The following is a 13,183-nucleotide window of genomic DNA, read 5'->3' on the forward strand; positions in this document are numbered from 1 at the left end:
GCGTGTACTTTTACAGAAACATTTATAATTAAGAACTTGTCAAAAGGTGTACATGTCCTCAGTTATTAGTTCCCATAAACTCCAATGGAAATGTTTCCAGGGAAACTTGTTCAACAAGAAAAACTAATGTTTCATGAGGATAAAGCACTGCTGAATAAATAGATTAAAAACTTACTCACAAAAAGAAACAATCATTTTTAGGATGGGCCAGGAGCACATTGTGTTATGTATAAAAAAAGGCTTCTATTTACAAAAAAAAAGTAATCAAATTCACTACAGCTGTAATAGCACAACTGAATTGCATGTTTTAATTTGAGTTGTACACACAGACACAAACCACAATGCAGATTTATTAGGAATTGCATTTTTTTTCTCAGTGCACTTCCATATAAAATAGAAAAATACCATAAATAAAACACCATTAAAAACACATGGCTTTTTAAACAGAAATTTCACAAGAATCCCATATAAAACACCTCTGTCACATTAAAATGATAAATTAGAGTTTCGATACATTTCGGAAGACTAGAATTTGGCTTTACAAGGTAATTACATCAATGAAGCCATAGTTGTTATGGAGTCCCACTTTAAGATGCTCTAATCTAAGGTAACATTACTGTCTTTGCATCTTTAGGGACAACTGAGGCTGGCAATATGAAAAGGTCACCTCTGGTTTCTGCAGCTGTTGGTTGACAAGGGAGAAGTTGTAGGTTTTCACTTTTATTGCTTGATAAGGTATAATTTTGGTAAACCTTTCTCAGCAGGGACGATACAAACCATTTTTTTCCCCTCCGAGTAGAATTGTACATAAAACATTAGAAGTTTTTGTAAGTTTGACAGGTGAGCAGCAGCTCCAACAGTGGAATGTATCTAATATATGTTGGTATCTGTTCATCGAAGTTCCGGACTTCAACAAAACTGCAAGTCAAAATGAGAATTTGGTTGAGGATTTGTGTGTTTTGTAGTTTATCAGTGCAGACTGGACTTAAAGGCAAAATGTTCAATTAAGACAGGATTGATCAGGGCTATTTTTAAGGCTACAGAGCTGAACAACGCAGGCATAAAAAGTCCACTAAATAAAAAACACAAACAAAAAAAACAAGTTCCTCCTTATAGATAAAGTGCTGGGGTGTTTACAATAAGGTGTCTGTGAGCACCAGTACCCCTGATTGGCTGTTCAGACTGATAATACATAAAAGTATGGATAACTTCAAAATCAACTTTGACTGTTTAAAATGTGGTGACAGAAGCAATTAAAGGTTCAAAAAAGCTCAATTTGGAAGTGTGTATTTATATATGTTTCTATAGCCTAAATGCTGAATACAGCTATGGACAAAACAGTAGAACAGCACTGGGCTTGACTTCAGCTGGCGAGTCCTGTTTCAGCTGCTGTCTTCAGAAGGTTCAGGGTCTGAGCCAACGACCATCCAGCTGGGGTCGGCTGCTCTGCTCTGGCTCTCCTGCTGCTCTGTGTACTGACTCAACAGAGCTTCCACCTGCTCCTGGTCGTTGAATGGACTGGGACGGAAGCTGGACTGTAACCATGCTCGGTACTGGTGACAAAAGATAAAAAACACAAACAAAAAAACTCCTTATTACCACATTAAACATTGTCTATTCAAGATCAAACTTTGCTTTAGGAGCCTGACTTTCTAATAATCTTTGAAAGTGATCTTAATCAATAGTTGTCAAGGGCAGTTTTCTTTGGATTTTGGCTGCTCTTTTAGCTTATTTTCAGTTCAGTCCTTGTACCCGACCATGAAAGTGTATCGTGCCTAAAAAAGGAAAGTGAACAAGTGAAAGAAAAAAGAAGTGTCAAAGCCTAAAAAACTACCTACAGAAGATAAAAAAGTATCTAAAAGTCATGTATTTAGAAAAAAAAAATAGAACCGAATAGAACAGAAGCATCTAATTACTTTGTGGGTTCTTTAGAACTACTTCATGAGTCAAACTTTTATCTTTGGTCATTTTCATACATTTAACTAATGAAACAGGAACAACTTCCATCTTCGTTAGAGGCTGCTGGTAAGAAAGTGCCTAAAATCCAATCTTTGTTGTCTGTTACTTGTAGATACAAAATAGGTTGTTTTTATGCTTAAGGGCCTTTTTTATGATTGAATGACTCAAATCTGAGTAAAGTGGTTTAACAAATAAACAAATCAACTTCTCTGCAAATGCTCACGTATTGGACTGTAAATGAGTAAAAAAAAAGCACCTAATGTCTAAAAGGTAAACTTTGATAAACCTCCAGAAAGCCTGAAGAATATTGATCAAGGCAACTGCAAAAGATTACAAGTTTTTCTTCTTAGAAGCAAAATATATAAATAAGGGACTCACGATTTTTGACAGTACTGTAAAATTATATAGCCATATATAACTTTATTATATAGCTTGATTTTTATTGCGAGTTCAACAACAGGTCTAGGCAATAAATGTTAGGAGTTCTAATCTCTGAAAGGATGTCCAAGAACTATCTACTCAATTTGTGCAATATCTTATTCTTTATAAAATAAAATGAAGTGAAAGTCATTGTGAAAGCAATGCATTGATCTTCCTAAAATTAGTACTGCATCTTCACATTCATCCTAAAAGCCACAGAGTTCAGGACTGATTCATAACATTAGCACAGATGTAAAAACATGAATTCAGTGAAGAGATAACATCAAAAACAATGGTAGCAAAATGTGGAACATGTGTTGATCTTGACTGCCACCGTGTCATGCTGAGAAAGAAATATTAATCCCGACAGAAGCCACACAGGGCTTTCAAGTGCTTCACACGATAGGAAAACTGAAAATAAAAACTGCACAGATATGACTTCACGGTCAGATAAAGCTACCTGAAAGTTGATTCAATCTGATAAAACCTTCAAAATAAAAACAGCAGGAGCAGCAGGAAACCTTTAGTTTCAAGAACAACAATTTTAATGCAATTTTCACAAGTAGAAACCTAAAACATTATTCTTTTTAAAGCTTACTTTTCAAAACAATAATAACATCACGTTATAAACTGCTTAATGATCAACAAGGTGACCCAGTTTCAGGTGTGAGTTTAGCTGCAGTATTTCAAATTGATGACTGCACTGGAGAGGTTTAGTGTTGTTGAGTTAAGCAGCAATTTATAGATCTAAATTATAAAGCATATTGACCAGTATCACTGGCATTGGACATCCACACTGAGTGTCCACGTAAAGCAAAGCTGAGCACATCTTGTACTGAACTGGTTTCAAAGCGCTGCACCGGCACTGTGCAGCCTAATTCCTACAGCAAGTTAGTTTGTTTGTTAGGATTTGTTAAAACTGTTAGAGGCAAAAGCCTCTTTGGACTCTTCACTTTCCATCTGACACACGTGGGAAAATCTCACATACAGAAAACTTGTTTCCCCTTAAATCCTCGAAATCAGTGCAAGGCCTACAAACATTGAACTGTTTTTTTTTTTTTTCAGTCATGTTATGTTGCAAGATGCTGACAGTAATGCTAAACACGTGATGAACAGTACCCCAGCTAATGCAATCCAAGCAAATCCCCTGCAGTTCCCCTTCTCTTGCACTTAGTCATGGAATTGCACACCAAGTCTCTTCACTGGCTAAAGTTATCCAAATTATGCAAAATGTTAAAGGCTGTAAACAAACTGCTGCACGCTTTGTTCCAATAACAGCTGATAATGTTCTTGTCTTCTGATGAAACACACATGATGTCTGAAGAGGCTTTGATTCAATTCAATTCAATTCAAAAATACTTTATTAATCCTAGAGGGAAATTAAATGTTGACATAGCTCATTTAAATCACGGAGTTATTATAGATGGTGAAGGCTGTGGGCAGGAAAGATCTCCTGTAGCAGTCCGTTTTACAGCTAATCTGAAGAAGCCTTTGACTAAAGAGACTCTGTTTTCCGATGACGGTCTCATGAAGAGGATGGTCAGGGTTGTCCATGATTTCCTTGGTTTTATGCAAAATCCTTCTTTGCATCATCATCTCCAGAGGTTCCACAGTCATCCCCAGAACAGAACCAGCTTTCTTTATCAGGTTGTTGAGCCTTTTTAGGTCCCTGGCTCTGATGCTGTACTTTTGATACAAACACGTGAATCTGTCACATTGTGTTCTACTGTTTTGTTTTGTTTTTTGAAGACCTTTAAAATATTCCAGACCAAACTGGATTTGTACCTGGACTTTTGGCTAATGTTATTACTTCCTGTTTTGTTACAGGTGTGAGTGGACTACTTGGAACATGTTACAGGGATGTTTTCAAGGCTTTAAAAATAAAGCTGAGGATGCCGAGAAAAATGTGAAGTTGTTGATGCTAACAATACAATTTAGAGTTTCAATCTTTTAAAGCAGAGTTGGGTGAAAAGGTTATAAGCAAATACCATCTTACCTGTTGCAGATAGTTCTTTGGACAGCATCAGGTTGAAGAAATAAAGTTTAATTCTAAAAAGACTGATGTCAGAATTAACAGCTAGTCCTGACAGGACAAAGACCAAAGTGGACTGCTGCTCTTTTAAAACAATTCTAGTCTCAAAAATCTCATAACAGTTCATGCAAGCACTATTTTATTAACTTTTGCATTGCTATCAATTTTGCATTACATATTCACAGAGATCTATATGATTATTTGGAAGAGCAAATAGCAACAGCTACCTGTAGGAATATCACAATATTTATGCCAGAGAAATCATGTGACGTGAACTTTACTGCATATAAATGTTAAACATAGAAATGTTAAACGCAAAATATGACACTACACTTTTTTTTTTTTTTAAATACTGGAGTCGGCAGAAATCCACTTTGATCTTGGCCCCACTCAGACTAGCTGTTAGCTTATCAGTCCTGTCAGAATAAAACTTAATGTCTCTGAGCTTAGGTTGTTCAAAGAGCAACCTATATTAATTGTTCATGAGCTTTCCAGAGAATCTTCAAAAGATCCAAACAATCCCTTTAAGTTAAACTTTAACATGTAAAGATCTGAGTTATATTTTGCAGATTATATCAATGAATCACATTTTTTTTATATAAAAAAAATAATACTGTAAAACAATCCCACCTGCTCATTGGCTTTTGCATGAAGAATAAATATACCAGAAACAATCTTTAGGCCACAACAATAAGCATGCAGAATATGGCTGCGATTAACAGCTGATAGGTGAACCACAGACTGAATGTGCACGGTTAAGGTTGTAGGTGTCACATCCTGTCAGTGCCTGAGCATGGTGCTTTTTAAAAGTTCCAACCAACACACAGAAGAGTTACAGAGTTATTATATCTAAAATATGTGTGCCGGGTTTCAAAACGTTTACCTCTGAGACTTTTGTATTCTGGTACTCCTGCAGCTGCTGCTGGAAGCCGTAGTTTGGGCCGACAAACGAGCGAACAGCCTTGACTGCAGACAGACAGTCCTCCCAGCTGCAGTGGGTGACAGTCATCAGGTAGGCCACCACCATGGTGGTGCTGCGAGACACACCTGCAAGGCTATAGCAACACAAAAGACTTCAATCAGCTTAGTTATTGCCATGTATCAATTAGTGTTTTGAAAGATAAGAAAGAAAAAAAAGCTCCATCAGTTACAGTACAGACTGAAGGCTGTGACTTGTGAAAAATATCTAAAACTGAATAGTGAATTCTCATTGTTCTTTAGAGACATCCTTGGGAGATTTACTGCATTCACAATACATATGTCATGAGCTTGAAAACCTACCAGTGAACCAAACAAGCTCCACCATCCAAGCGGCACTCATGGATAAAGGTGATACACTTTTTGAAATGCTGTAATCTGAAAAAGAAATAAAAAAATTAAAAAGACACATTAGCTCTGTGTAACATATATGTGTAACATACCCCTGGATTATCTCCATCTGATTTTCAATGTACTCAAATAAAAACAAAACAAACAAATAAAAATAATTAAATCAATGTTTTTAATTACTATTGAAGCCAGTGTAAATACATATGAAACTAAACATCCTGAAAGTCTAACTTTATATGTTTGGACTAAAGTAGGACCCAAGTTTTCATCCCCAGGTTAGTGGTTTTATTGTCAGAACCAAACTTAATATAAAGGCTTTATAAAGAGAAGACTGTCTCTAAATGGTGCTTTTTTAAAACCATAATTGTAAAGCTACTAACTATGTTAAAGACATGATTATCAGAAGAGGCAGAAAATAGCCTAGAAGTGTCTTCCAATGTAACTACCAGACAAAATATTATTTTTTGTAAAATATGCCAACTGTGTACAAATCAAGTTAGTTACATGTTGGCATAAACAGGAAGCCTTTCTATGGCTGTGAAGTTTGAAAGAGAAAATATATAATGAAGTGAGTATATGTGAATGTTGTCATTTAATGTGTGGCCCTTTGATTGCTTTAACATTCAATATGATTCAATATGGTCCTCATCTCATCCAACACTTGAAAAAATGAGCAATTTCATAATATACAGCACAAATTACACACACAAATTTCTGAAATCAGAAAAATCATAAACTATAGCTTCTTATTTTTAGTACTGTACATGGTAAAGTTAAAAAAGGACCTTTAGAGGATATGAGAAATGACACCTTGAACTGAAACTCCTGCGTTAAGGCCCGAACACCGCTTCAAATACGTTTTTGAAATTGTATTAATGTGCTGATTTTCCCAGTAGAAACTGCAGGTTGCTTTCAAATACACCAAGAGGTTCAAGATTAGGTGAGGTGGTTTTAATATTTTTTAACTATTTCTAAGAAATCACTTGAGTAAAGATTTTTTTGTTCTAATACTCCAGGTTGTCATGTGAGAAAGATGTTGGGTCGGCTCAAACAGAGAGTCTGTGGTAGACCAGGCCACAGACAGCAGGGACAGACAAAGGAAGTAACCATCTTTTTTTTCCACTATCGGCAAAATTACATCAGTTTTCAGCTTCAATATACTTTGTTGGAAACAAATGTTGCTACTCAATAGGCATGATAACAGAAATCCTGCAAGTGTAGCTTCTCAAGAGGACATAACAGCACAATGAAGTGAAATGCTCCTCAGATATCTTACCAAATCACTGTCAGGAAACACTGAGGAGGTTTCTTTTATTTTTTTTATAGTCAAGAAGTGTGTGGCTGATAACGCTGTCTCCTGAGGAGCAGATGCTGGTTACTCAACAGCAGACAGGGTAACAGACTGGGGCTAAAATAGATTGACTGTCACTTTTCTGTTTTCCTCCTTCCTGTGATCCAAACTCCTCTTTAAAATGTCTCCTCAGCACTTTGCCGGAAACCTCTGCACCAAGGAGACAGAACAGACTTGTTTGATATGCAGAAAATTGACTTGTGACACTGAGGTTTGAGGTTTCAATATGGATGAGGAGGGAAAAATGCTGAAAAGATGTTCAGCTGCAGTAAAATTGAAATGCAAAAAGAAACTTCTGCAAATTTGTAATAAGTTATATGCCAATTTCTTTCAAACGATTGTTACAATTTCAAGCCAGCAGAAACATTTTTACAAAAAAATAATAAAGGGCTTTAATTCTTTTGTACTAGATTAGACATGAAAGCACCTTGCACAAACGCAAATCTCATTTTGAAAATGCTGATGCAAATGAGTTTACACCTTCATGGTCAATGATTACTGTGCATTAAACCCTAAACCAAGGTTTCGTGTGAATGCTACAGAAAACCATGTTGGCCATCCAGAAAGAAACGCTTGCAGCAAAGCAACAAAGAGAAGCTCCATTCAGGAAGTCTTAGATAACACACGGTTAGGTTCTTAGGAAGAGATTTACCTTTCATTTTTAAATGACATATAATGAAGCCTAACATGACAGTAACTCTGTTTTAGGTCAGTGCAGATTAACCAAACACTTTATATTGAACTGAATGCCATAATATAGATACAAGTTTATTGTATTTAGTCTCAAATGAATACACCATCAGATCGGACCATAGGGGCCCCTGCGTGATGGTAAACGTGGTGGGACGGCAGTTGGCCTCACCCTCTCCTTGGTCAGATCAGTGATTGTGACAGAGGGGGTTTATTAAAGCCCTGGGTGGTCGAAGCAAACAGCCAGATGTCACTGGGAGGTTTCCTTCCTCTGCTGCCTGAGGGAAGAGTGCTTGATTGCGACAGTGGAGGTCAGACACCCCCCGCCCCAACTCAATCAACGGCAGTCCAACCAACGACTGGAGTTAAATTCTCCTCAATTAATTTCACCCAGAGAGTTTCTCTTCAGAAACCTCACTCATATTGAGATTTCTTGCACCCAACCAGAGCAGGGCCTTTTCACTTGTCAGTTTGGAGCTTTTGCAGGAACACGATCAGAAATGTTATGCAGCCACTACTGAGATTCTAGCTCTGTTGTCTGTGCTGCCCTTCTCCTGGTTCAACACAAAGTAAGTCATCAACACACGGTACTGCTCATTGTTGCTCAAATTGAAGTCCAGAACTGATGCTTCAACACTTTTTCTCAGTTTGCACAAACTGAGAAGAAGCATTTGAGACATAAAGCAAATGGTGTTGCATGAGGCCAAAGAGCAGGCAGAGAGAAACATTACAGCTATGACTAATGTGCCATGTTAGCAGCCGCTGCATGTGTGGAGGTACAGTTCACGCTTCTTTCAACAGTCAGCCTGCCTCCTGATGAACAATTACACTTTAAACACACTTAATTTTCCTCTTTCAAAAACCCACAAACATAAAAAAATGTGACCTGTGGCTATAGTTTAACTGACTACATTTTTCTCCACTCCTGCAGAACAAACTCTTAGTTTGAATACACGACACTGACACCCGTTTAGATTTCAGACCAAAGCTTAAAGCAGATTCTTTTGTAAGAACTTTTATTAAAAATTCACTAATTACTTCTGTGTCCCACATGTTTTAAAACAAATTTCTGTCTTTTGCATTCATGTCGTTTTGCTTAAATCAACATTTAATTGCTACTTCTAGTGGTTTTTCTTCATTTTTTCTTATTCCGTTTTGTTTTCATGCTTGTGTTTTTTTAAGCTGTGCTTTTGCTCCGTGAAGCACCCATGGCTGCACTTGTGCTTGAGAATGGCTGTGTGTACATTAATTGTAAAATCAAAGTACACCTTTTTATCAATCCTACATCGTTTAGGTTATCTCACTAGGTCTTACAGTGTGGTAAACACAACCTCAGATAAGCAGAAACATGAGAACTACTTCACTAAATCTAAGCCTAGTTTTAGACAGTTAAGACCATTCAGGTCTGTGTTCCCACAATGCTAAGAAGGAAAGACATCAGCGAAGATCTTACAGAGACAGTTTGGATTCATTCTACAATAAGAAATTATTCTAGAGTCTTGCAATCGTCTTGCAATGATTCAGCCAAAATTCAGACCTCCGCCTGATTGAAAATGGAGTGGAAACTTTAAAGAGCTGTGCATAGGTAAATCTTTGCAGACCTCAATAAACTGACGTTGTAAAACTGAGTGGACTTAAATTCCTCCACAACGCAGTGAGAGACTGATAAGGTCATACAGGAGACAGTTATTGCTGCTGAAGTTGGTTTTACAACCTTTTTAATCATAAAAGGCATAGTTTTATATTTTTATGATCTGTTTTTACATGTTGTTATTGGATTTTGTCTTAATTTTGAATAAATAAACAATAACAGTATAATCTGCTGCCACTGTATTTGCTTGGCAGATACCTGCTAAGGGTCAGTCGACTCTTTTTTTTATTATGTTATGATACAAAATATCTTTGGATTAAAAATGGATGGAAACCCAGCTAAAAAAAGAAAACTCATGTATGGGATTACTCACAGGTTTTGACTGGAAGCATCAGCTGCATGAATACAAAGATATGTCTTGTCCTTTAAAACAATAACAAAATTAGAAATTAATAAAAGAAAAAAAAAAACAAGCTCAAGACTTAATCCAAGCAAATGCAGATGCTATTAATAAAGCTATCATGATATTGGTATTCTGATTGTATCTGTCTGTTTTAACATTGTTTTTGGTTTGTTATTTAGTTAAACTAAACTCCTCTGTAATGTGAGCTAAAGGTCGAGTACATTTATTATCGGTTGTGAAATCGTGAATGAAACTAAAACTCCAATGCTGTAACACTGTTAAGTGATTGCCTGGTTGCAAAGTTCCTGACATTTTGTAGCTGCTGTCTACAAACATCACAAGCTTTACACTTTCCAACTCCCTCACAAACTCTCCCGTCTCTTACATAACTCATCACTGCCCCCACCTGGCTGACAGGAGCCAGGACAGGACTTACATTATCAGAGGCTAAGTTGGACCAGCTTCCAGGTGAAACTTTCCACAGGAAGCGCTGGTTTGATCCATTAAAAACACATCAAGAAACACAACCAAAAATATCATCCAGCACGGTTTCTCTACTAACCTCAAACATCGGCTTAGCATTATTGTACACAGACAGGATGTGGGTGATGCCATTTTTGGACAGATTTTCTCTGTTTTCTGAATCTGTGACAAGAAGAAAGAGAGTAAACATTTCTCACCAGAGTCAGGCAACATTATCAGCTCATAATTTTGTTTAACGATTTCCCAGAAATACATTTCACAAACAACTTTATTTACTTTTCATACATGCCATCTTAAAAATATGATGTATTCTGGTAACATTGCTGAAAACAAAATGATTTCATTTTGCAAATGATGAAGTTTGAGTTGTTGTGTAGGACTATTATGATGATACTAAATTACACCTAATTAGCGATCTTCTCTGGGTTTTGTTGTGTCAAAATTGTTTTCATCTGGACACATTAGAAAAAAAATAAAAGGGGGGATTTTCTCTGTATCTATAAACCAACATATAACATCTGACTCAGAGTCTGAATTTACATTAAAAATCTCGCGCTAAACTAGCCTCAAGAAACCAGTGGTAACCAGGTTCTAAATGTTACAGAAACCTACCATAACAACAAGTTTTATATTTATAATTATCTGCATTAAAAGCTGTTACTGAGGCAGTTCTGAGAGTTGCTGTTCATCCTGTAACATCATTCGTAACACTGAGGCCTGGGATCACTTTCTCCTGTCACTTGGACTAATTTTAGCCGTGATACTTCTGCCATCATGTGGAGGAAACTAAAGTTAGAACACTGCAAATGCCACGCTAACTGGGGAGAGGTTGGCTTTCAAAACCAGGAACCCTGACACTCTTGGATATTTATTCTTATTTCAGGTCTAAAACGAACCTTTTCATGCTTTGAAGGATCTCGTAAATTAATGATTTTGATCTTTTTAAGATGAAGCCTATGTTTGGCAAAAAAAAATTATAAAAAAGTATAACATCTAATGCTCAACTATTAGGATTCATGTTATATGCCACTACAAACTATCCACTGTGAATAAAAATTGTTTTTATGCTTCTATTCTTTGAAGATCACAGCATTACCCCATGACCCTGAAAGGTGTAAAGTAAACACAGAGTATATTAAACAGACAGAGGCCTGTGTGTTGAATAGAAATGTTAAACATTGATTATAAAACTAAAAGCTTCATCTTTATGCTTTCATTAAACCAACAATCTATTTTGTAGCTGATAATGTTGACTGCATACCTACGCTATAGAAGGTCTTCCCTGACCTGTATGTACTAAATTTAAACCATCAAGCCCGTTTCAAATATATGTTTGCCTTACCTCTAATGTTCCCGAGGTAGAGTCCATCAACAACCTGTGAAGCAGAAATCACAGACATTTCGCATCAACCATTCATCACAGCGCGCTGACAAAAACTCCACTTGAAAAAGGAACAAATGTTCTGGGTCAGACCGGGTTGGATTTAGGGCTTAAGGCTTAAGAACTAAGCAAACATTTCCTACAACCATACAAGGCCTGAAGTGGCGATGCATGATTATCAGGACAAAGTGATGAGCGGGAAGTGGGTGCTGAGCATCACTGTGATACTTCTGTACAAGAAAGGAAGTGTTGCCTGAAAAAAGGAACATTTATTGAGCATTTATTTATATATAATATATAATACAGTCTGCCAAGCTGCAATCTGGGTTCCAAACACTGAATTTGTGTTTTTTCCACCTGGCAGGACCATCCCCTAATAAATAATTTTAAAATATTTTTTTTATTTTTTCTTGGCTAGTGGGCTGGAATAATGGGAATCTGCACTGATCATAAATAGAAACAGTCTTCTTTGTCTTCTAGTTGTTCATGTCCTATTTGAGAAACAGCCATGGCACCATTGTGCTCCCAACAGAAGCGTGTTTGAAGTCTTGAAGGTTTCAAGTAACTACTGTATATTCTATAACTCAATAAGTTTGAATTGTCAGCACATATATTTTTTTGTTTCCCACCAAGAAACTGTAAAAGAGGTAATGCCAATATAATTTTATGAAGTAACAAACTCAATCTTTGGGTTGAATAAAGGTTCATCACTAGTTATTTGACAAAAAATTCCTTATTAATACTATTTTAACCACTTCTGAGCATTCATTAAAGATCATTTATGGAGAGTTTCAAAGCAATCTTCAAAAGTAAGAAGAAATTGCACCAATTTTTGTAAAAGATGACAACTTTTTATATCATTCAATGGAAATTCAGCATTTTAGGCCTAATTATCCAAATACTTTGAATTTTTAAAACAAATGCTGGTACTTTCCTAATTCTTAAAAACCGGATATAAAATCTTGATATCGTTCAAAATTTATTTAAAGATCTTTCAATTAATTACTGACCCTAAAACACTGTTTGGGTCTCCTGTAATGTGCATTTGTTTTCTAATTATTAGATTTAAATTAAACTTAGGATATTATCATTAGACTATTCACCAGGGTGAGACTTTACAGAATCACGCTTTTGCATGTGGACATAAATGGTTACAGTTATATTATTTTATCCTCCCATGACTAAAAGGTTAAAGGTCAGGGCTAAGTATACTCATTTATTTTGAAGACAAGTGCATAAAGTGAACAAGAATGAGCATTAGTTGGAAAACATCCTGATTCCTTGGTTTTGTGGTTGCACATTATTGAAAAGTTCGAATGACTGCGTTGAAAAGGCCCACTAATATGGGGCGCCGTTTGTAAACGAGCTTGTGCTCAAAATTCATGCCTAAATTTTGTCACATTTAGCTTCAAGCACTGTTTAAAAATGTAGTGTGGATTTTCTGATGTCACTTTTTACAACATTTAGCTAGTTAAATGTAATTGTTACAGCTACATGCTAAATATAAATCTAAATCCTAAATGTTAAATCTAAATGTTAAATGT

At 36.2% G+C, this 13,183-nt stretch overlaps 1 protein-coding gene across 1 annotated transcript in view; it reads right to left on the reverse strand.

Annotated features, from left to right (window-relative positions):
- Positions 1–269: 269 nt before the first annotated feature.
- The window catches only part of dusp22a (dual specificity phosphatase 22a), a 14,448-nt gene continuing 1,534 nt past the window's right edge, over positions 270–13,183 (reverse strand). Inside the window, exons 2-7 of the mRNA XM_017440947.3 lie at positions 11,601–11,634; positions 10,338–10,420; positions 9,746–9,795; positions 5,693–5,767; positions 5,295–5,466; positions 270–1,553 (exon numbers count right to left, since the gene is read on the reverse strand). Coding sequence (XP_017296436.1) covers positions 1,383–1,553; positions 5,295–5,466; positions 5,693–5,767; positions 9,746–9,795; positions 10,338–10,420; positions 11,601–11,634 — 585 coding nt within the window. The 3' untranslated portion in view covers positions 270–1,382. The remainder of the gene's footprint in view (positions 1,554–5,294; positions 5,467–5,692; positions 5,768–9,745; positions 9,796–10,337; positions 10,421–11,600; positions 11,635–13,183) is intronic.

This window comes from Kryptolebias marmoratus, linkage group LG15 (assembly GCF_001649575.2).
Source record: "Kryptolebias marmoratus isolate JLee-2015 linkage group LG15, ASM164957v2, whole genome shotgun sequence".
In the NCBI taxonomy this organism is placed as follows: domain Eukaryota; kingdom Metazoa; phylum Chordata; class Actinopteri; order Cyprinodontiformes; family Rivulidae; genus Kryptolebias; species Kryptolebias marmoratus.